This window comes from Diceros bicornis, chromosome 34 (assembly GCF_020826845.1).
Source record: "Diceros bicornis minor isolate mBicDic1 chromosome 34, mDicBic1.mat.cur, whole genome shotgun sequence".
NCBI classification, from domain to species: Eukaryota; Metazoa; Chordata; class Mammalia; order Perissodactyla; family Rhinocerotidae; genus Diceros; species Diceros bicornis.
Window position 1 is genome coordinate 25027596 of NC_080773.1, and position 21660 is coordinate 25049255.

At 60.2% G+C, this 21660-nt stretch overlaps 2 protein-coding genes across 6 annotated transcripts; one reads left to right on the forward strand and one right to left on the reverse strand.

Moving 5' to 3' along the window:
* Positions 1–2461: 2461 nt before the first annotated feature.
* Positions 2462–6412, reverse strand: RRAS (RAS related). 2 transcript variants are annotated; one of them, XM_058529895.1, is made up of 6 exons: positions 6260–6412; positions 4271–4358; positions 4060–4162; positions 3867–3975; positions 2902–3020; positions 2462–2828 (listed from the first exon to the last, which is right to left on the reverse strand). In XM_058529895.1, the coding sequence occupies exons 1-6, from the start codon at positions 6410–6412 to the stop codon at positions 2744–2746; spliced, it is 657 nt and encodes a 218-aa protein (XP_058385878.1). In that variant the 3' UTR covers positions 2462–2743. The 2 variants fall into 2 exon arrangements, with proteins under 2 accessions (XP_058385878.1, XP_058385879.1); XM_058529896.1 differs by lacking the exon at positions 6260–6412 and adding an exon at positions 4547–4762.
* A 409-nt stretch (positions 6413–6821) lies between these two features.
* SCAF1 (SR-related CTD associated factor 1) lies at positions 6822–21638 on the forward strand. 4 transcript variants are annotated; one of them, XM_058529883.1, is made up of 11 exons: positions 6822–6840; positions 10797–10910; positions 11197–11254; positions 11966–12060; positions 12396–12496; positions 12585–12700; positions 14472–17297; positions 18003–18085; positions 18312–18530; positions 20740–20868; positions 21128–21638. In XM_058529883.1, the coding sequence occupies exons 2-11, from the start codon at positions 10803–10805 to the stop codon at positions 21317–21319; spliced, it is 3927 nt and encodes a 1308-aa protein (XP_058385866.1). In that variant the 5' UTR covers positions 6822–6840; positions 10797–10802; the 3' UTR covers positions 21320–21638. The 4 variants fall into 4 exon arrangements, with proteins under 4 accessions (XP_058385866.1, XP_058385863.1, XP_058385865.1 ...); XM_058529880.1 differs by lacking the exon at positions 6822–6840 and adding an exon at positions 7117–8109; XM_058529882.1 differs by lacking the exon at positions 6822–6840 and adding an exon at positions 7117–7402.
* Positions 21639–21660: the final 22 nt, after the last annotated feature.

Here is a 21660-nt window from a genome sequence, read left to right on the forward strand (position 1 = left end):
GTAGCACACTGGAGGCGCAACCTCTGAGAGGTGGTTGCTCATTCAAGGTTCTAGACTGGGTTGTCAAATTAGGGCCAAAGAATCAGGATCGGTGTTGTCCCAGGTCAGATAGGATAGAAAGTGGATGGAGCGTTTGGAAGGTGGACGGTGGGGGCAATATCATCTCTTCGGGGGCAGAATAACCTTGTGGTTGGCCTTTGGAATTGAATTGCCCAGACCTGAATTCCAGCTCTAGCACTAACCAGGTGAGTCGGATAATAGCCTCCATCCTCAGCTTTGTCATTTGTAGAATGGGTTTTTGTCAAGATGGAGGAAAACAATTCATTTGTTTTCATGATTTAGCTCCTGTCACCCATAGCAGGAGACCCCAAGAGGCTTGGTGGAGGTCCAAGAGAGATCAAGAAAGGAAGAGAGACAGGACAACAAAAATGGATAAAGAGGAACATCAAAACCTGGAGTGACTTAGAATCATTACCAGGGCCCGCCAAGCCTGGGGGTTGGGGGGAGGGCAGGAACCAGAGTATCAGGCACACACATGTGCCTTGAGATGCCGACTAGTCCATCCCAGCCTCTTCGCTGTTGTCTGGTGAGCTTTGGAATGGTGGCCATGAACCTTCCAAAAATGGCCTGCCAGTTGTCGCGTGGGTTTGTACGTCTGCCTTTTGCTGGGAGCAGGCCGTAGGTTTCGTCACCTTCTCCAAGTGCATCTTGGCCCTTTCAGAAGCAGAGTGTCCCGGCCAAGAACTTGGCCCCGTGAGACGATGCAGAAAAGACAGACCTACTAAGGAAGTGTTGGCGGTGGGACCCGGGGAGAGAGAAGTTGGCCCAGGACGCTGCTGGTTCCTCTTGAGGGCTCCTCACCCCCGGCTGGAGGTGTCAGATCTTGTCTGGAAACTGATGGAAACGCCCCCCCTCCCCCATCCCACAGGGGTGGGCCCCTGAGGCTCTGGAGGAGAGGGAGTGGATTTGTGGCACAATACATTTGAGCCACGCTTATTCCCAGAGCGGAAGGTTGAACGCAGGCCAAGGATTCTGTGATAATGAAACCCGGAAAGGGATATTTAGCTAATCATTGTTCTCATCTGGAGGACAGAGGGACATTCATGGTTCTGGGGCAGGAGAACCACAGGGCCTCGATCATTGGTACAGCGCTTAGTCTGTGCCCGACGCTGTTCTCAGTCTCTGCGTGCAGATTGGCTCCTAAAAGCCTCGGGCCCTGGGACGTAGCTCTGTGATCGCCCCCGTTTTACAGATGAGAAGACTGAGAGGTAGCAGAGCTGGTTTGGAACCCAGGCAGCTGCTGCCAAGGGCCAGGCAGGGCCATGACCTACCCCAGAACCAGGAGGCGGATTCTGGGGTGCGAGTGAAGGGAGCATTCCAGGATCAGGGGCTCAGAGAGATTCTGTTGAAACTTAGCAGATGTGGGAGTGAGGGGAGCAGATAGAGGCCAAACTTCCAGAGCATGGGGACATCTTGGTTGAGTTTAAGTAGGTGTTGGAGTTCATAGACCACCTGTCAGATGGGCTTGGGAGATGGGTGAGTGGTGGTCTCCAGTTCTGGCTCCAGCCTTCCAGGTTAACAATTAGACCACAGAATTGGGGGTCTTGGGTTGAATGTGGGGGGGGGGTCTAAGGGTTCCCAGACTGGAGTGTGTCGTCAGCTTATCTGCCGTGGCCTTGAGATGCCCAACACTTCAGCCTGTCCCAAGAGAGAAGCTCAGATGGGGTGTGTCCACACCTGCCTCAAGAAGGATTCCAAGTTGAGACTCAGACATCAGCCCAATTGGGAACTTTCTGGAACTGATAACTTGCCAGCCAGCTGCTTGGACACCATTCCACCCACCTGTCTCTTCTCTCTCTTCCAGCCAAAAGGACTTTTTCAATATACATTGGAAGTGAGAGGGGGGCAGGCAGTGTTTGTAGCAGTTGCTGCCTGTCTCCAAGGTCCCGGAACCTTCTAGAACACCACTATTAGACCTGTTTGCAGTAATGAAGATGTTATATATTTGCCCTGTCCATTAGGACAGGTAGCCTAATTCACAGGTAGCCACTGGCTACCTGTGAATATTGAGCTCTTGAAATGTGGCTAGTGTGACTGAGGAACCAAATTTTTAATTTCACTTAAATAGCCACATGTGGCTCCTGGCTCCTGGCATATTGAACAGTGCAGTTCTAGAACTTTCCAGAAAATTTTTTTTTGTTTCTCAGACATTGAGGTCCCAACAAAACGTCCACCAAAACAGAAAAGGGTAGAATCGCCCTGTTGAAGGGGAAGTGGGGGTCCAGATGCTTGGCTCAGGCTTGTCTGTGACCCCTGCCCCCCAACCAACCAAAGGGTTCTAGATCTGATGGTTCTAGGTAGAGCGAGGCTTTAGCGTCTGTGTGCCTTGTGTGCCGTGTGTGTGCGCGTGCGCGTGCGTGCCCCCTGAGTTCACACACCTCTCCTGAGCCCTTTTTCCTTTTTTAAAAAGCACCTTTTGACTTTGGCAGTGACGTTTATTTCTCTGGGGAGGGGAGTTATATACAGCAGTGACCCGGATGCCCGGGAGCCCCTCACCCCCACCAGGGGCTCGGGTGGGGGAAGGAGGCGTTGGCAGAAGGCACACAGTGGCAGTGGCCCGGAGGAGGCCAGGAATTACGGGAGGGGGTGTAGTGTATCCTGGGAGACCCAGATGGGGAAACTGAGGCTCGGCGAAGGCAGCTGGTCCCGAGAGCTCGTGTTGGTTGCTCCTCTCACGCCCAGGCTACAGGAGGACGCAGGGGCAGCCCCTGTCCTTCTTCCTGGGGGCACTGGGCGGGCTGGGTGGGAGCTCTTGTTCTTGGTACTTCCTGTGGGAGGAGGGTGGTGAGTTTGGGCTGCGGGGGCTGGGGACAAGGACGATGGGAAGGGGGCTCCGCTCACCGGACGGCCCGCACCAGCTGCTCGAAGGCTTCGTCCACGTTGAGGCGCAGTTTGGCCGAGGCCTCGAAGTAGGCCATGTGGTGGGAGGCGCTGAAGGCAGAGGCTTCAGATCGGGGGACCTGGGGTGGGGGTGGGGGACATGGGGAGAAGTCAGGTCCCTGCCTTCAGGGCGGGTCCCGGCTGGGGGAGGCAGAAAGACACACTGTCACACACCTCTAATGGGGGTTACATACTGGGGGGGCTCAAGTGAAGAGGAAAAGTTCCAGCGAGACCACGGGGGAGATGCCGAAGGGGCTCAGCACCATCTAAGTAGGGAGTCAGGGAAGGTTCTATAGACGTTTGCTCTTCTGAGCCATTAGATCATTTAACTGTGAGTTCGTGGGGCAGAGAAGTCAGCGTGTTCCCAGCAGAAGCCTGAGCAAAGCTCTGAGGGCTGGAAATCCCCAAAGGCTTGATCTAAAAGATGAGTTCTGGGTGGAAATCAGGCAGTCTGTGTATACAGGGAAGTCATGAAAGCAGAGAAAGGAAGGGACAAGACCATGCTGGGCATCAAGCGCCAGGTGGGAGAGCTGGCGTTTTCTCCCAGGGGTGCTGGGGAGCCATGCGAGGGCTGGGAGCAGGGGAGGGGCAGCTCGGGGTGGGGGGTGGGGTGGGAGGTTGACTGGAGAGAAGAAACAGGAGGCTGGGGCAAGGGTCCAGGTGGGAACAAGAGGCAGGGACAGGGCAGAGATTTGGGGCTGGTTGACCTGGGGAGGCGGGGAGGTGCCCTTCTTTCTATCCAGCCATCTCTCCTGGGGACTCCTGTCTGCAATGCTGGGGACTCAGGAGGTCCCCCTTGGGGGCAACACATCTAGTGAGGTGTGTGACAAGGGAGGGAGCAGGACTGAGGAGCCAGAGGGAGATGCTGACGTGAGGGGATGCAGGAGGTGTCCCGACCGAGATGGGGTCCCTGGGGGCTCCCAGACCTGGCGCTGTGTCTCCAGATCTGCCTTGTTTCCGACCAACACGATGGGGAAGTCGTCGCGGTCCTTGACTCGGAGGATCTGCGTGAAGAGCTTGCCTACCTCGTTAAAACTGTGGATTGGAAGCCGGAGGCATGAGGTCCAGCCAGCCACTCGGACCCGGTCCCCCCTGCTCTGCCATGGCAACCCCTCTCACCTCTGCCGGTCGTTAATGGCAAACACCAGCAGGAAGCCGTGGCCGGCACGCATGTACTGTTCCCGCATGGCACCGAACTCCTCCTGGCCCGCAGTGTCCAGGACTGCAGAGAGGGGGAGAGGGGCCGTGGTGGGGACGAGGTTCCCCTTAGCTACCTCCAAGAGCCCTCAGCCCCGCCACCATCCCCCCATCCACTCCCTGCCGCCCTCACTGTCCAGCCGGGCCGGGACGCCATCCACGGTGCAGATCTTCGTGTAGGAGTCTTCAATGGTGGGGTCGTAGTCAGACACGAAGTAGGACTGGGGGGGTGGGGAGAGGACACTGTTACTGCAGCGCCCCAGCAGGGATGATGGAGCCCTGCCCCTGGGCCCCGCCTTTCTCTGCCCCTCTCTCTGGGTCTCTGTCCCTCCCCAGTCTCCTCTCTCTGAGTCTCTCCTGGTCCTCTCCCTCTCTCTGGTATAAAGTACATCTCCCACATTGTGATTACGTCCTGGCTGTGTGGCATTGAACAAATCGCTTTCCCTCTCTGAACTTCAGTTTCCTCATTTGGAAAATGAGGATAAAAATAGCACTACACTTAATCCAGTGTTTGTGAGATTCAGGGAAAATCCCTGTTAAGCATTTAAATATCATCTGGACATATTAGGTGCTCAGTTATTGGGAGACGCTGTTGTCCAGAATGTCTCCCCGTCTCTCTCTCTCCCTGCTCTTTCTCTTCCCTTTTTTTCTTTTCCTCCTCCTCCTTCTCCCTCCCCCCTTCTTTTTCCTCAGGCGGCTTCCAGTGTCTCCTCCCAGGGGAAGGTCCCGGTTCCAATCCCGCTGCCGAGACGCTGCCCCGCCTGCAGGCCGGGCCCCTCCCTTCCTGCCTGCGTCCCGCCCGCCTCCAGTGAGGCCTCTGGCCAGCTTTGGGTCTGCCCCTGGGTGCAAGGGGCCCAGGGCCAGGGCCTTTCTCAGCACAGGCAGGGGCTCCCATGCAGGCACTGGCTGGGGTCTCTGGAGGGGCCTGGGGCCCAGGGGCTTCTGCGGTAGCATCTCGGGAGCAGACACCGTTCTAGAGTTTCTCCGAGGTGGGAGGGTTTTCCTTGGGAATGGGGTGGAGGTTTCCTGAGCAGGGGTGGATTTTCAGGAGAGAAGGGGTGATCTGGCAGGTGAGGGTCTGAGGGCTGCATCCTGTCTGTTAGGGGGGCACTTGGTGAGGGCTTGTCCTGGAGAGAGAGTGTAGGGACCAGGCCCTGGGGGGATTAGAGGCGTGTCTTCAGAGCACATGGGGAAAAGTTCAGGGGTGAGAACTGGGAGAGAGCCCCAAGGTGGCTTGGGTGCATTGGGGACGTTTGTTATAGAATATAGGTGTGTGTCTGGAGAGTCTTAGAGACCCTGAGACGCATTTACGGGATCAGAGAAACTCCCAAGGAGCGGGTCTTTCTGGGGGTGTCAAGAATCTGGGGGCTAACTAGGGTTTCTGAGAGGGGCTCAGGGAGCCGGAGTGGAGGACAACTCAAGATGGAGGAGTGGTTGGTTTTCCTTGGGGGAGAATGGAGGTCTGGGTCTTGGGGGATGGGGCATCCCCAGGACTTGGGATCTTAGAGTTCTCTGAAATGGCCCAGGGGCAGGATCTTTGAAATCTCTTGGGTTTGAGAGTGCCTCTCAGGACTGGGTGGTCCCAGATAGGTCTCAGGGGCAAAGTCTGGGTATAAATTCTAGATTCTGAGGGAGGTCCCTGAAGGGGCTAAGCACTCAGACTGGGGGACTCTCAAGGGTGTTGGGCACAGGTGTTCTCCCAGTTAGGCTCTGAGTGGCTCAGAGGGGAACCTGGGGTCTTGGATTTGGGGGAGATGGGGATCCGGGTGGGGGGAGGTGGCACCTAGGGGCATGGGGGCCCATGAGAGTGCTTAGGGTCTGAATGGGGCCACTCTTCTAGATTTCGGGTGCTCGCAGGAGGCGCTCAGGGTCAGGTCAGCAGTGAAGCGGGGTCTTGGGTATTGAGGGGAGGGATGGTGGGTCTCAGGATACAAGTATACGACGAAGGTCTCTCGTGTAGGAGGTGGAGGCCCAGGGTCACAATATGAAGGGACTTTTTAAGATTAGAGGGCCTCACGGGAGGGTCTCAGTGATGGGTCGAGGGGAACTCGGGGTCTCAGGGATCTCCCAAAGGGCTCAGTTCTGACTCCCGCGGGCACCCCCCCGGGTGAGGGCCCACTACCTGGATGAACTGGATGGTCAGCGCGCTCTTGCCCACGCCGCCGCCGCCCACGACCACCAGCTTGTGTGTCTCGCTGGGTGGGGGGTCCCCGGGCCCCGGCCCCCCGCCCCGGGGCCGCCCCCGCCCCGTCCCGGACGCCGCCCCGCTGCTCATGTCGCCACTGCTGCCGCCGCCGCCGCTACCGCCTGGGGGAGCCGGGCGGGGCCTAGGGGCGGGCCACGCTAATAAGGCTACTGCATAATCATGAGCTCCGGCAAGAGGGGCTCGAGTCTCGGGACACTTAAGGAGGAGGCAAGGCCAGGGAAAGGGAGGAGCTATGCTAATAAGGGCAGGAGAGCTGCGGTCGCTGCAGAGAGGAATTCCGAATGGGGGCGGGGATATGCTAATGAGAGAACTGTGCTCACCCCGAGCCGCGCCACGCGCCCTGGCCTGGCGGGACGTCTAGGGGCGGGTCTATGCTAATAAGGGCTCTCATTCTTTCGGCAGACCGGCCTGGAATATCGTTCGGGGTGGGGCTATGCAAATGAGAAGCCTGCGACGCAGCTTCGCAGGGCAGCATCCCGGAGGCCGAGTTCTAGTAGGTGGGGCTTGCCGACTCGCGCGCGGCCGTATATAGGCGCGCTCTGAGGAAGGAGCATGTCCTGGGATCCTAGCCAAGCTCCCGACCCGGGTGTCTGGGCTGGAAGCTGGAGTCTCCGCCCGCTAAGGGACCCAGGCTTCCGGTTCCTGCTGTCCCAGCCAAGCGGAAGACAGACTGGGAGGGGAGATGGGGCCCTGGAGGGGGACAGCCGGGTAACGGGGCAGGGAGGGGCCGTGAGATCACTGCATTCCTAATCTATGAGCCAGCTCGTTCAAGCCCGGACGCCTGGGTCATGAAGGGCCTAGGGCCAGGCTTTCTGGGTCTTGAAGGAGGAAGAAGCTGAGGGCCCAGACTCCTGGGTCTCTAGGAAAGAATGGGCCTGGAGGCCTGGTCTCCTGGGTCCTGGGGAGGAGGGCATCCGGGGGTTCTTACTACTAGATTCTGTAAAGGAGGGAGCTGGGGCCCCAAACTCTTGGGTCCAGGGGTTGGAGGGGCAGAGGACTCAGAATTCTGGATCCGAAGGAGCTCGGGTGGGGAACCCGAACACTTGTGTTCGTGTTAAGGTACGAGCTTGAGACCAGGAATAGTCTAAGGGAGGAAGGCCTGAGGGTCCGACTCTTGGACGTAAGGAAGGAGAGCTCGGACTCCTGAGTCGTAGGGAGGAGGGAAATGGGAGTCCAGACTCCTCTGCTCTGAGTGAGAGGAATCGGAATTTGGACTTTTCTAACCTAAATGAGGAGGAGGCTGTAGGGCCGGGCTCCTTGGTTCTAAATTTAGAGGGTACTGGGAGATCGGGATTCTGGGATCCCCAGGATGTGGGCGGGGCAAATCTCAGCCACTCCAGCTGTTTTTCTACCGCCCACTCCGCGGAACTACAATTCCCTTGCATCTGTGCCGTGGATGCGCTGTACGTCACTTCCTGTTCCGCAGCTCTTTCCGCGCGCGCGCAGGGCATTGTGGGCCTCATCGCGGGCCACCGCCACCCCGCCCACTTCACCTCTCACCCCCATGCTGTCCCCGCGCGACGGAGGCGACGCGCGGACTACGCCTCCCGGCGTGCGTCGCGCACACCTCTGCCCATGTGCCCCGTTGACTGCTGGGAAACTGAGTCCGGAGCCTTCCCACTAGCCTTCAGGGCACCGTGCTCGGTACTTGAAGTCCCGGCAAGCTCGGCGGCGTTTTAGCTCCGCCCCTCGCCTCCCTCCGCTCGCGAGCCCCCCCAGCCCGCCCCGCCCCGCGCCGGGGCCGGAGCCGCAGCCCGAGCGGCGGGGTAAGATGGCGGCGGAGGTCCGGGCCGCGGGGCTCAGGCCTATCGGGGTGGGCGGGGCGGAGTCGGGTCGCTAGTTGTCCCCGAGTCCTCCGCACACGCCGCGGGGCCTGGAGGGCTTAACGGGGCGGCCTCGGACCGGGCAGCGGCGGCGGAACCTGGCGCCGAGAGGGGGGCCTTCTCCAGGCCCCAGGACGCGTCTCTGGGTGCCGGGGGCATCTACGGGGCATCCCCGTGAGGACTAGGGACGTCCACAGGGCCTGGACCGAGACTGGAGCCTGCCCTCCATCATATGGCTGGCCTGGGTCATTTCTGTAGGCACTGTTGATCGTCTTTATGGACTGACCGGAGGCTAGGGTCTGTTTAGAGGGTTCTGGGGCCATCTTGAGATCTTGAGATATGTCCCAGGGGTGAAGGAGGTCTGCAAGAACTGAGGAGTATCTGCAGAGCCATCTGTAGCGCCTGGGGTATGTCTCTTAGGTCTGGGAAGTATCTGCATAGGCTGACCTGAGGATGCAGCTCACCTATATGGGTCTGGGGCCATTTAGCGGGCCTGGAGAAACTATCCAGGGCTAGGAAGTCTTTTAGGGCCACGCAGAGGAGTGGGATGTACCCACCAAAGGAGGGAGGCAAATATCGAGATGTGCTGAGAGGCCTGGATGGGTCTCCAACGTCTGGGGAGTGTCCAATCTGGGTGACAGGAGGCTGGGGGCAGTTAGAAGGACCTGGAACCATCTAGGTGGCTTTGAGTGTGACTGCAAGAATGCAATCTCTATGCCTGGAGCAAATTCGAATGCCTTTTGGGGCCCGATAATCGCATGGAGAATGAGACAAAGAATATTGGAAAATTTGCCCAGCTCAAATGTACTAGCACTTTAGAATGTAATTCAAATGAAAAATGTTTGAAAATGCTGCGATGCCCTGGGGCTACGGAGAGAGGATTAGTCCACGTTAGTCTGGGAAAGTCTATAAGATCATGTAGTGTCATGTTTTTCAAACTCTTTTGACCTTGATCTACAATAAGAAATACATTTTTCATTGAGACCCAGTACATGCCCACATACGTATTTAACTAATGCCCAAGTCCCATTAATTAACATTTCCAATGATTACTTGTGATGTACTGTGAAGAATTTTCTGTTGTGTTCGATTTACTTTTTATAACAAGCTATTTGTGAAGCACTATACTGCTATCAGACTCTGTAGTTTGGGAAACACTGGTCTAGAGGGCCCTAACAATGGCTGCAGAGCTTTCTCATGTTGAAAAGATCTAAGGAGCCGTGGGTGTGTCTGCAAAGCCTGGGGCACGTCTACATGGGCAAGGGAGCATCTTCCTATGCCACAGAGCATTGGGGATCTGAGTGTCTGAAGTCAGCAGATCTTGATCAAGCTTCTGTTATGTGACAGTCACTGTTCCACGTTAGCATAGGCTTCCCCCGGAGGTGCTGAAGGGTGGCTTCAGGGCTGGGAACTGTCCGTAGGGGCTTATCAGGGCGGGACATGTCAATGGGGGTTAGGGAAGGAGCCGCAGGCTCTTAGAGAGCTGGGAGGCTGCATGTGGGAGCTTTGGCATGTGTTGAAAATCTGTGGTCGGGGGAGACCAGGACCCAGGTCTTTTCTTTGCAGATATGCAGCTGGGCGCATAGGGGAGACAAATGTAGGGGAAACCTGGGCCTTAAAGGCTAAAAATGATAATTATTGGTACTCCGTATTGAGCATTTGGGCTGTGCTAACTGTGTGGCAGAAGTTAGTCTCCTTTCAATTCCACAGCCTTTCTCAGAGGTAAATTCTCCCATTGAGCCCATTTACAAATCAGCACAAGAAGTTGGAGGTTAGGGGTTTTGAAACTTTCTAGGAACTTGGAGACTGGATATTGTTTTTAGAGTAGCAGATTTGGTGGTCGCAGGGAAGCCTACAGCCAAAATATATTTTCTGAAGCGCCAGTCAAGACACTCACCAGTCTGAAGGATGATCTTTCAAGTTCAGTATAATCTGAGAATTTCTGTGACATTGCAAAGCTTCAGCCCTCTTTCCATACAGTGGGCAGATAGGCAATAGGCAGGTGCCCCTATGGGGTCTGGTGGGACAGCATCCCTTTCTGGAATTAGTGCTTTCCTTTTAAAAGTGGCATACTGGTTTTGTAGATCACACTCTCACAGTTCCATCTTATATTAGGTATGTAAATACATTTTTTTGGCCCCTCACCATCAAGGAAAATTGATGCTTTAGAAAGTTGTGTCATGTTTGAGGCGCACCCAGCACCCTGGCACATACCTCAGTTTGGGGAAGGTGGGTTTATGAGGCTGTGGAATACACTATTTGAAATCACAGTTCAACAGAAAGAAATCTTGGCATTGAGCTGGCTCCCATGAGGGTGGGCAGTGAGGTCTTAAAGGAAGCTGTGAGAACTGGGGAGAGGAGAGTTGAAGTAGAAGGCCTCCCTTCCACAGAGGAGGCAGCTGAAATCCACACAAGGGAAGAGAGTTGCTCCAGTCCCTTGGGTGTCTGCGCCGGAGTTGGTACTGGCCCAAGGCCTGGGATGAGGTGGGGGAGGGGAGGGATGCTGAGGAGGATGCTGATGGGCAATGCTGGACGCCCTTCCTGTTCATTCCCTGCTTGCACCGCCTTCTACTACCACTCCGTCCCCACCCCCAGCCTCCACTCCAAACTCTCGCTCCCTCGACCACCAGGTGACCATGGAGGAAGAAGATGAGTCTCGAGGGAAGACAGAGGAGTCGGGCGAGGATCGGGGCGATGGTCCGCCCGACAGAGACCCCACGCTTTCTCCTTCTGCCTTTATCCTGGTGAGGCTGCCAGACATCTGGGGCTGAGGGAGGGAGGGGCTGGGAGTCCAGACACCTAGGGCTGAGGGTATGGCGGGGCTGGGAGTCCAGACTCCAGGGCTGGCCTCCTGGGCCCTGGAGGGGAGGAGGGGCTGGGGGCCTGGACTCTTGGCTCCTCTGAAGGGTTTGAGTCTGGTTGTAGGGGTGTCTGGAATGGCCGTCTCTCAGGAGCAGAGCTCGTGGCCATTGCACGAGTGCCCTGACAGCCCTTTCTTTCCGCCCCCTTCGCCCTCCACCTTTTCCTCAGCGGGCCATTCAGCAGGCCGTGGGAAGTTCCCTGCAGGGGGATCTGCCGAATGATAAAGGTATGATGAATTCTGATCCCCTTAGCCCCCTACCCCATCTCTGCGTTCTTTATCCTGATTTCATTCATGTATACTTTTCTGAGGGCTCCTGGGTGCCACCCTTGTGCTGGCACGGAGAGCCAAAGGTGGGTCAGACCCTGCGGCTGCCTTAGGGGGGTTCACAGTCTGGTGGAGGGGAGACACAGTCACAGCACAGAGGTAGCCCGTGAGAGGGCAGGGGGCCAGCCAAGCTAGCATGGAGGGGGATGGAGTCCTGGAAGGCTTCCTAGAGAGGGTGACAGGTGAACTGGGTCTCTGAGGATGTACTGGAGTTGTCTGGTAAAGAAAACAGCCTGATAGGCAGAGGCAACGGCAGGCACACAGCACGGGCTTGTTGCAGGCCTGAGTCGTGGATTTTAGGGGCTGGTGGGCAGGGGGAGGCAGGAGAGGTCCGTGGGACTGTGTCACAGCAAGGCTGAAATGCCAAGCTGACTTGTCTGGACTTCATCCTGCGGGCAGCTAGGAGGCCAGGTGGGTGAGAGTTGGAGCCTCAGAAGGGTGCCGGGGAAGTCCTTCTGGGATCCTTGTTGGGAGGTGGTGGACGGAAGCCTGGAGAGCAGGCAGGAGCTGGGTTCCCTGTCGCGAGCTAGGGCAGGCTCCTCTTTCCTCTGCTCCTCAAGGTCTCTGCATCTAGTCCCTTGTCTCCAATCCCCCGTGCAAATCTCTCTCCAGATGGCTCTCGGTGTCATGGCCTTCGATGGAGGCGCTGCCAGAGCCCACGGTCCGAGCCCCGTTCCCAGGAATCCGGGGGGACTGACACGGCTACTGTGAGTAAGAAGAGGGGGCTGGGGGCCAAGACTCATGGGGCTGGAGGAGGGAGGGCATTGGGGCCTGGATGCCTGAGACGGAGAGATGGGGTGGGGACCCAGACTCCTGGGGCTGGGCTGCTGATCGAGGGCAGTGATGGAGGGTCTGGGGCCTGATCCTTGGGGGCCAGGCCTTGGGCCCTGGAGGCCGCCAGGATGAGGGAATTGGTTAGATCCCCGCATTTTCTTGGGGTCTCAGATGCCTGGATTCTTGAGTTGTTAGGGGCTGGGGAAATGGGATTTGTGGGGCCCCACGTGAGCAGGGACAGGGCAGAACCCCTCCTGGCCTATTCCAGGTGTTGGACATGGCCGCGGACAGCTTTCTCGCGGGGCTGGTGAGCGTCCTGGATCCCCCAGATACCTGGGTCCCCAGCCACTTGGACCTGCGGCCTGGCGAGTGAGTAGCTGGGCAGCCGGATTGGGAGAGGCCCCGACGTGGGACCTGGAGGCGCCCCTGAGGCTCACTCACCCCTTCCACCTTGCAGAAGCGAGGACATGCTGGAGCTGGTGGCCGAGGTCCGGATCGGGGACAGGGATCCGATCCCTCTGCCTGTGCCCAGCCTGCTGCCCCGTCTCAGGGCCTGGACGACGGGCAAAACGGGTACGTGGTGCCGGCGCTGTGCGGGAGTCAGCTACTGTTGGTAGGAACGGTAGTGATGATCGTGTTATTTAGACAAAAGCTTTATTTTACCATTTTTTCCTATCAGACTGAGTAAAGGTTGTACGTAGGTACAGACGTACATGAAGTAAAAACGGATACGATAGCTAGCACATGTGTGGCACCCAGTGTAGGTGCATTGGGAATTCGTCCCCCCAGGAGGGGGGCTTTTAGCATCTCTATATTCCAGAGGAGAAGGCTGTAAGAGGGAAGCCACTTGCTCAAAGTGGCACAGCCAGAGGCTCTGTGGTCGTCCTGGGCCCTGAGCCCCAAGCCCGGGTCCGTCTGAGTGTAAAACCCAAGTGTTTGACTTCTGCCATGTGCAGCTTCCTGTGAGTCTGCTCCCCAACCCTGCACGCCGTGAGTAGGTGCAGGTGTAAGGCTGTGAGCAGTGCAGAGCAGAGGTTCTTGAAGTGGAGCAGAATCACCAGGAGGACTTGTTAATCCACAGGTTGCTGGCCCCACTCCCTGGGGTTTCCCATTCAGCAGGTCTGGGGTGGGGCCTGGGAATTTGCATTTCTAACCAGTTCCTTGGTGGTGGTGCTGCTGCTGGCCCCCTGGGGCCCTGATGAGATCCCCAGGTTTAGACTTCCCAGAGAGTGCCTGGCACAAAATAGGTGGTCAATAAATGCGTGTTGACTGAATGAGCAAACTCCTATTTTATAAATGGGGAAACTGAGGCAGACAGAGGTTGAGTTCCTGGCCAGCAGTCGTGTCGCAGGTGAGGCTGGAGCCTGGGATCCGGATTGGGAGGTGGCTCCCGAGCTGCCCTCTCCACCTGCTACTTCCCTGGCACTGTCCCCATGGCTGTACTGGTGTCCTCACCACGGCAGGCTCCTTGCAGTTACATGGGTTGAGAGAGTGGCCTCTGGACTCTTACGTGTGTGTCTGAGTCCTGGCCTGGCCACCCGCCCGAGGTGCAACCGTGGTCAGTTGTCTCCACGTGTGTGACTTATGGCCCTGGGACTGTGTAGTGCTTAGCAGGCAGGGTCTCAGGAGGGCGGACGAGGCGACGTCAGAAAGCACGATGCCTGGCCCGTAGGAGGGAGTGAGCACTGGTTGTCACTGTCACTGGTCAGTGATGTCTCTGAGTCCTGAGCACAGGTGGCCCCTGGGATGGGGCTTGTCACAGAGTGAAGAGCATGGGCTGAGGACTCAGGCAGTCAGGGCTCGGCCACTTCCTGGCTCTGGGAAGGGAATTTCACCTTTTCAGCCTCACCTTATTCCTTCTGGAAAACAGGATAAATTCCTGCAAAGGCAGCTGGTGCAGTTGGCCGGAGCTCGGCCTCGTGGACGGTGTCTCCCGCCCCAGCCTGTGCCTCCTGTGGTCACGTTGCCGCTGTCGTTGGTCAGGGTGGTCTTGGGCTGCAGGCCGGTGGACGTCTCGGGATATGGGAGTGCAGGCTCAGGGGCTACACTGAGCGAGTTTGCACCCTGACTTTCCCCCCCTTGTGTGTCCTTGGGGAAGATACTGCAGCTCTCTGTGCCTCAGGTTCCTCCCGTGCCCCAAGGGTCACAGTACCTACAGTGGGGAGCTGTTAGGAGCATCCTAGGAGTTGACACAGTAAAGCACGGGGAGCAGGCCTGCTGTGAAGCCAGTGCTGAGTGGGGGGGCAGTGGCGGGGTGCTGTCCTGCCTGCGGTCCCCTCCGCTGGGGGACAGGGAGGAGGGATGTGTGCCTGACCGGGGTTCTGTCTCCTCTGTTCCTTTGCAGTTTCTCCACAGTCTCACTCTTCTCAACCCCCTTGTGCCCGCCACCTCCTCACCTTGGGGACCGGAGACGGGGGCCCCGCCCCACCCCCTGCCCCCTCCTCTGCGTCCTCCTCGCCTTCCCCTTCCCCCTCATCATCCTCCCCTTCCCCTCCTCCCCCTCCACCCCCCCCAGCACCCCCTGCCCCGCCTGCTCCCCGATTTGACATCTATGACCCCTTCCACCCCACCGACGAGGCCTATTCCCCACCACCCGCTCCGGAGCAGAAGTACGACCCCTTCGAGCCCACTGGCTCCAACCCCAGCTCCTCAGCCGGGACCCCCTCACCTGAGGAGGAAGAGGAGGAGGAGGAGGAGGAGGAAGAGGAGGAGGAGGAAGAGGAAGAGGAGGAGGAAGGCCTGTCCCAGAGCATCAGCCGCATCTCAGAGACCCTAGCGGGCATCTACGATGACAACAGCCTGAGCCAGGACTTCCCAGGTGACGACAGCCCCCGCCCGGACCCCCAGCCCCCGCAGCCGACTCCAGCCCCCGGAACACCACCCCAGGCGGACTCCACCCGGGCCGAAGGAGCCACCCGCCGGCGCGTCTTTGTGGTGGGGACCGAGGCGGAGGCCTGTCGGGAAGGCAAGGTCTCGGTGGAGGTGGTGACGGCCGGCGGGGCCGCCCTCCCGCCGCCGCTGCTGCCCCCCGGCGACTCAGAGATTGAGGAGGGCGAGATCGTCCAGCCCGAGGAGGAGCCCAGGGTGGCGCTCTCCCTCTTCCGGGCCCGGGCCGCCCGACCTCCTCCCGCGGCCGCGGCCGCGGCCGCCCCCGCGGCCCAGCCCCCGCCGCCGCCGCCCGCGCCGCGGGCCCCCGAGGGCGACGACTTCCTGTCTCTGCACGCCGAGTCGGACGGCGAGGGCGCCCTGCAGGTGGACCTCGGGGAGCCGGCCCCGGCGCCGCCGGCCGCCGACACGCGCTGGGGCGGCCTGGACCTGCGCCGCAAGATCCTGACGCAGCGGCGGGAGCGCTACCGCCAGCGCTCGCCCTCGCCGGCCGCCGCCGCCCCCGCCGGGCCGCCCACCCGCAAGAAGTCGCGGCGGGAGCGCAAGCGGAGCGGCGGCGAGCCCAAGGAGGCCGCCTCGTCTTCGGCCGGCGCGCAGCCCGCGCCGCCGGCGCCCGCCTCCCCCTGGGACTCCAAGAAGCACCGCTCCCGGGACCGCAAGCCCGGCTCGCACGCCTCGTCGTCTGCCCGCCGCCGCTCGCGCTCGCGCTCCCGCTCCGCCCGCCGCCGCTCGCGCAGCACCGACCGCCGCCGCGGGGGCGGCCGCCGCTCGCGTTCGCGGGAGAAGCGGCGCCGGCGGCGGCGCTCGGCCTCCCCGCCCCCCGCCACCTCGTCGTCGTCGTCCTCGAGGCGCGAGCGGCACCGCGGCAAGCACCGGGACGGCGGCGGCAGCAAGAAGAAGAAGAAGCGGTCGCGGTCCCGGGGCGAGAAGCGGTCTGGGGACGGCGAGAAGGCCGCGGCGCCCGGGCAGCCGCCCCCCGGCTCCGGCGCCCCAGGCGGGGAGCGGGACAGCCGCCGCCGCGGGGCCGTGCCGCCCTCCATCCAGGACCTCACGGACCACGACCTCTTTGCCATCAAGCGGACCATCACCGTGGGCCGGCCGGACAAGTGCGACCCGCGAGGCGCCTCCCCGGCCCCCGCCTCGTCGCCCAAGCGCGAGGTCCTGTATGACTCGGAGGGACTGAGCGCCGAGGAGCGGGGCGGCAAGAGCGGCGAGAAGGACCGGCGCCGCTCCGGGGCCGCCGCCGCCTCGTCTTCCTCCCGGGAGAAGGGCTCGCGGCGGAAGGCGCTGGATGGAGGGGAGCGGGACAGGGACAGAGACAGGGACAGGGACAGGTCATCCAAGAAGGCCCGGCCGCCCAAGGAGTCGGCCGCCTCCTCAGGGCCCCCGCCGAAGCCGGCGGTCAGCAGCGGCTCGGGCTCCTCGTCCTCGTCGTCGTCCTCCTCCTCCCGGAAGGTGAAGCTGCAGTCCAAGGTGGCCGTGCTGATCCGCGAGGGCGTCAGCAGCACCACGCCAGCCAAGGAGGCCGCGTCCGCCGGCCTGGGCTCCATCGGAGTCAAGTTCAGCCGCGACCGCGAGAGCCGCTCCCCCTTCCTCAAGCCCGATGAGCGCGCCCCTGCTGAAGTGGCCAGAGCAGCTCCGGGCAGCACGAAGCCCAAAAAGACCAAGGTCAAGGCCAAGGCTGGGGCCAAGAAAGCCAAGGGGACCAAGGGAAAGACCAAGCCGTCCAAGACCAGGAAGAAGATCCGCAGCGGGGGCGGCAGCGGGGGCAGCGGGGGCCCGGTGACGCTCAAGAAGTCCAAGGCGGATAGCTGCAGCCAGGCGGCGGGAGCCAAGGGGGCCGAGGAGACTTCCTGGTCCGGGGAGGAGCGGGCAGCCAAGGCCCCCAGCACCCCGCCCCCCAAGGTAGCCCCTCCACCCCCTGCTCTCACGCCGGACTCACAGACCGTGGATAGCAGCTGTAAGACACCTGAGGTCTCCTTCCTGCCTGAAGAGTCCACGGAGGAGGCTGGGGTCCGAGGTGGGGCAGAGGAGGAGGAGGAGGAGGAAGAGGAGGAGGAGGAGGAAGAGGAGGAGGAGGAGGAGCAGCAGCCTGCTACCACCACGGCCACCAGCACGGCTGCAGCCGCCCCAAGCACTGCCCCCAGCGCCGGGTCCACAGCCGGCGACTCGGGGGCCGAGGATGGGCCGGCCACCCGCGTCTCCCAGCTGCCCACACTGCCCCCGCCCATGCCCTGGAACCTGCCTGCTGGTGTGGACTGCACCACCAGCGGCGTCCTGGCCTGTGAGTGTCCCCGGGGGCGGGGTGGGTTGGTCGGGGGGAGGCCAGGGCAGGCTGGGGCAGACAGAAAGGATGGGGGAAGGCGAGGTCGTATGGAGACACACTTGGAGGCGGTGGGGATGCCTTGGAAATGGTGGGTGTATAGTAACCCAGGCTGGGAGGGCTGCAGGTGGGTGAGGGCTGGTCAGGGTCTGTCCGGGAGACTTCTAGATGTTTGGGGCAATGGAAGAGAGCAGGGCAGATGGGACCAGGGGGTGGCCCGCTCAGCACAGACTGGAGAAGTGAGATGTGTCTTGGGGGTCCTCGTAGAGGTGGACCAGGATAGTCTTGGTGGAAGGACCGGAAAGGATGGGGTCAGCAGAGAGTGGTGTCTCTTAGGGGATGGCAGTAGCCTTTGCCAGACCACAGAGGTGGTGAGAGACTAGGATGGGCCACAGGGGGCTCAGGAGACAGAATCCCACTTCTGCCACCACCTCGTCACTGAGTGCCCCGGCCATGTCCCCCCCCGACACACCTTGAGTCCCGAGAACATGTGGAGTGTGGGGTGGTTCAGTGGCCGAGGCCCCTTTGCCCAGTTCTGAACCTGAGCCCTCATGGCCCGTCCAGAGGCCCAGGGAGGGAGAGGGTGGCAGGTGGCGAGGTGAGGTTCACCGTTGCCTCTCGTGTCCGCTGCCGATCTCCCTGTCGTCACCTCTCCACCTCCCACAGTGACTGCACTTCTCTTCAAGATGGAAGAAGCCAACCTGGCGAGCCGAGCAAAGGCCCAGGAGCTGATCCAGGCCACCAACCAGGTGAGCTCCCCTGGGGCAGAGTCCTCACAGCCCTTTCTCTTGTCCCCTGCCTTGGGTTAGGAGAGGAACTACAACTCCCAGCAGGCCTTGGGGCAAGGTATTGGCCCGAAGAGGAGCCTGTTGCCCCTGGGACTGTTGGGAACTCAGGGTGGGAATAAGAGGGCTACATGCTCTCTCTTCCCTTCCACCTCCCTTTGTTCATCCTCCCTCCAACCTCTTCCCACAGATCCTCAGCCACAGGAAGCCACCCTCCAGTCTGGGGGTGACCCCAGCTCCTGTGCCCACCTCTCTGGGTCTGCCCCCTGGCCCTTCCAGCTACCTGCTCCCTGGCAGCCTCCCTCTGGGGGGCTGCGGCTCTACCCCTCCCACCCCCACTGGGCTGGCTGCAGCGTCTGACAAGAGAGAGGGCAGCAGCAGCTCCGAGGGACGTGGGGACACAGACAAGGTGAGCTAGGCTTGTGAGAGGTGGGCTGATGGTGACAGTTTTGCAGAGAACAGGAACAGATACTGAGATGCGGGGGCCCAAGGAGAATGGCAGAGACTGATGCCAGCAGGTGGGAACTTAGATAGAACTGAAGTTGTTAAATTTTAAGGAGCTGAACTCTCTCTCAGATGAATGAATGGGGAATGGGTGCTGAGCAGATTTTCAAAAAAGTATATGTGCATATATATGTATATATAGAGAGAAATCCAGATACAAACACCTTCTTCCTTACACACTTCCTGTACCCACTACAGTCTACCCCTTGGTTAGCAATATCTATCTATCTTCCTCTCTCCCTCTCTCCCTTCCCATCTTTTTATGTAAGGGGGAGAGTGGTTTACAGAAGAAAAATTGAGCATCTGTTCCTAGACCAAGGGAGGAGGAATGGGTGCTGGGCAGACACAAACAGGTTTTTATCCAGCTACGTTGGCTCCTACTCCTGGGCCTCGGGGCTGTTTCCTTTTTGTCGTGTCTGGATGCTTTTCGTTATGGTCCAGCAGGCTCTCGCCAGATGTTGGTGCTGCCCACCGCTTACACATCTCATGTGCGGTGCCAGGGGGAGAGCAGAAGAAACCCCATGTGGGGGCCCAGCTCGGATGGTCACTTGTCTGTGGCATGTGCCATGGGCTGCAGGACAGGGGCAGTATGGACCCTGTGACCAGCAGCGGGTCCCTTGCTCTGCCAGGGAGGCTGTGCTAGTCTGTTCTCTCACCATTGCCCTCCCTTGCCACATCTGAGATGGAGGTGGGGAACAGCTCCTTTCTCTTGGCCACTTCTCTTTATTTTTTTAAGTGAGGTTTTCTTTTTTTTTTGTGAGGAAGATCGGCCCTGAGCGAACACCCATGCCGATCCTCCTCTTTTTGCTGAGGAAGACTGGCCCTGGGCTAACATCCGTGCCCATCTTCCTCCACTTTATATAGGACACCGCCACAGCATGGCCTGACAAGCGGTGCCTCGGTGCACGCCCGGGATCCAAACCCGGGCCGCCAGCAGCAGAGTGCGCGCACTTAACTGCTACGCCACAGGGCCGGCCCCAGCCACGTGTGTTTAGAAACCCACTTCCTGTCGGGCTGGGGAGGCCGGAGGGTGCCCTGCAGGTGGCCTGTGGCTCTCCTAGCTCCTCCGTAGCTCATCCGACAGTTTGCATTCTTGTTGTCATCTTGTCCGAGGTATCGGCCCTGAAGTCTGGGGTGTCGGGCCCTTGCCAGGCCTCACTTTACTGCTCCCATCTTCCTCCAGCCCTGGGGCAGTAGGGAGCAGTTGCCTGGCTTGGGAGAGTGACCTCCTGGGTTAATTCTCAGGGGGACCATCCCCTGTGCTTGGGGGGAGTCCACGACAGATGGCCGGCTCTGGTCGGGGTTTGGTCTCCCTCTGGAGAGTTCCTAGGGCTCCACTTTCATGAAGATCTGACCTGAGCCAGGGGTGCAGCTCTTCCACCCCAGCAGGCTTGGGGGTCTCCCTGCTGCTCTGTGTCCCGTCCCCTCCTCTGCTCCCCACCACCATCACCCTCAGAACAGCCACAGCTGCACTGGATTGGCTCCTTGCTGTGGCCACCATGTGTGTTGCCTCATTGCTTCCCATTTTACAAGCAAGCTGCTCAAGGGTTCAGTCCCTCCTCCCAGCCTTGGAGTGGCAGACTGCACCCTGAACTCTGAACCTGCCAGCCGCCCAGAGCTCAACTCCCACCCCCTGTCCTGTGCTCCTAGCCAGTCTCAGCCCCCAGTGCCCCTCGGCCCCGCTGTCCACTCAGGAGTCAGGGCAGTGTCATAAAAACCCCCTCTGAGACTTATCCCTCCCCCGCTGAAAAGCGTGGCCACGCTTTCCTGCTGCGATCAGAACGAGCCCTGTAGTCGGATTAAGACAGTCCTAATTGTTTGGCTAATGTCTGTCTCCCCACCAGACCGTGAACTTTGTCAGGGCAGGGACCACGTGTCCTTGTCGTGGCCGCCTGGGACAGCCCAGGGTCCAGCTAGAGGAGATGCTCAGTGACATTCAGAGGCCCGGGCCTGGCCTGTAGTCCAGGGTGACTGTAGCGAGGGAGCACAGGGCAGACCATAGGCAGGACTTCCATGTCCAGGAGCAGCTGGATGGTGAAGGAGGCCGAGGGTTCCGCAGGAACTCATCTGGCCTCTGCTGTCTCCCTTTCCCACCCTGTCACCACCGCCGCCAGTATCTGAAGAAGCTGCACACGCAGGAGCGGGCGGTAGAGGAGGTCAAGCTGGCCATCAAGCCGTACTATCAGAAGAAGGACATCACCAAGGAGGAGTACAAGGACATCCTGAGGAAGGCTGTCCACAAGGTGGGGCCCGGGGGACAGACGCACAGAGGCGGGGGAGGACGCGATGGAGAGACGCACGTGTGCAGGCAGCTGTCCGCACGTGGGGAGACGGGCGGGGGGTCAGTCTGGAAGGTGAGGGTGACAGGATTTCCTCAAGCACACCTGGGCCTGTTCTGCTGGCATCGGGGGCGCCACTCCCATCCGAGTCCCCGCTGCGCTCAGCAGTCCCGGGGGGCCCCCGGGGGCCCGGCGGTGACTGCAGCTGCCCCTCGCTCCCCAGATCTGCCACAGCAAAAGCGGGGAGATCAACCCGGTCAAGGTGAGCAACCTGGTGCGGGCCTACGTCCAGCGCTACCGCTACTTCCGCAAGCACGGCCGCAAGCCAGGGGACCCCCCGGGGCCCCCCCGGCCACCCAAGGAGCCGGGGCCCCCGGACAAGGGTGGCCCGGGCCTGCCCCTGCCCCCTCTCTGAGACCCCCAGCCACCCCTCCCCTCCTGCGCCTCTTGGGAATTCTGGACGTATTTATGGCTCCGCCTCCCCACTTCCCTCCCCCGTCAGTGGGGTGATGGGGGAAGGTTGCTGCCGGGAAGAGGAGAGCCCCCTGCCCTGCCCGGCCCATGCCCAGCTCCATTGTCCCCGAGCCTGTCCCCGTCGCCCCTCCTCTCTGTTCGTGCCCCTCCCCCAGTTTCATTAAAGATTTCATGAAATGTTACTCCCCAAGCCCCATGATTTTAGCCCTTTCTTTTCAGAGACCGGTTTGGGAAAGGGTTGGGGAGGGACACGCAGGGGGCTTGGCCCAAGTCTGAGGGTGG

Bases quoted from the DNA above. Each gene is read 5' to 3' on its own strand.
- RRAS (XM_058529895.1), bottom strand. From the start codon at position 6,412: ATGAGCAGCGGGGCGGCGTCCGGGACGGGGCGGGGGCGGCCCCGGGGC. The intron at 4,163-4,270 runs GTGAGGGCGGCA...CCCTCTCTGCAG, and splicing joins CGTCCCGGCCCGGCTGGACA to TCCTGGACACTGCGGGCCAG. The intron at 3,021-3,866 runs GTCTGGGAGCCC...CCCCCACCCCAG, and splicing joins ATCTGGAGACACAGCGCCAG to GTCCCCCGATCTGAAGCCTC.
- SCAF1 (XM_058529883.1), top strand. From the start codon at position 10,803: ATGGAGGAAGAAGATGAGTCTCGAGGGAAGACAGAGGAGTCGGGCGAG. The intron at 12,061-12,395 runs GTGAGTAAGAAG...GGCCTATTCCAG, and splicing joins GGGGGACTGACACGGCTACT to GTGTTGGACATGGCCGCGGA. The intron at 12,497-12,584 runs GTGAGTAGCTGG...TCCACCTTGCAG, and splicing joins TTGGACCTGCGGCCTGGCGA to AAGCGAGGACATGCTGGAGC.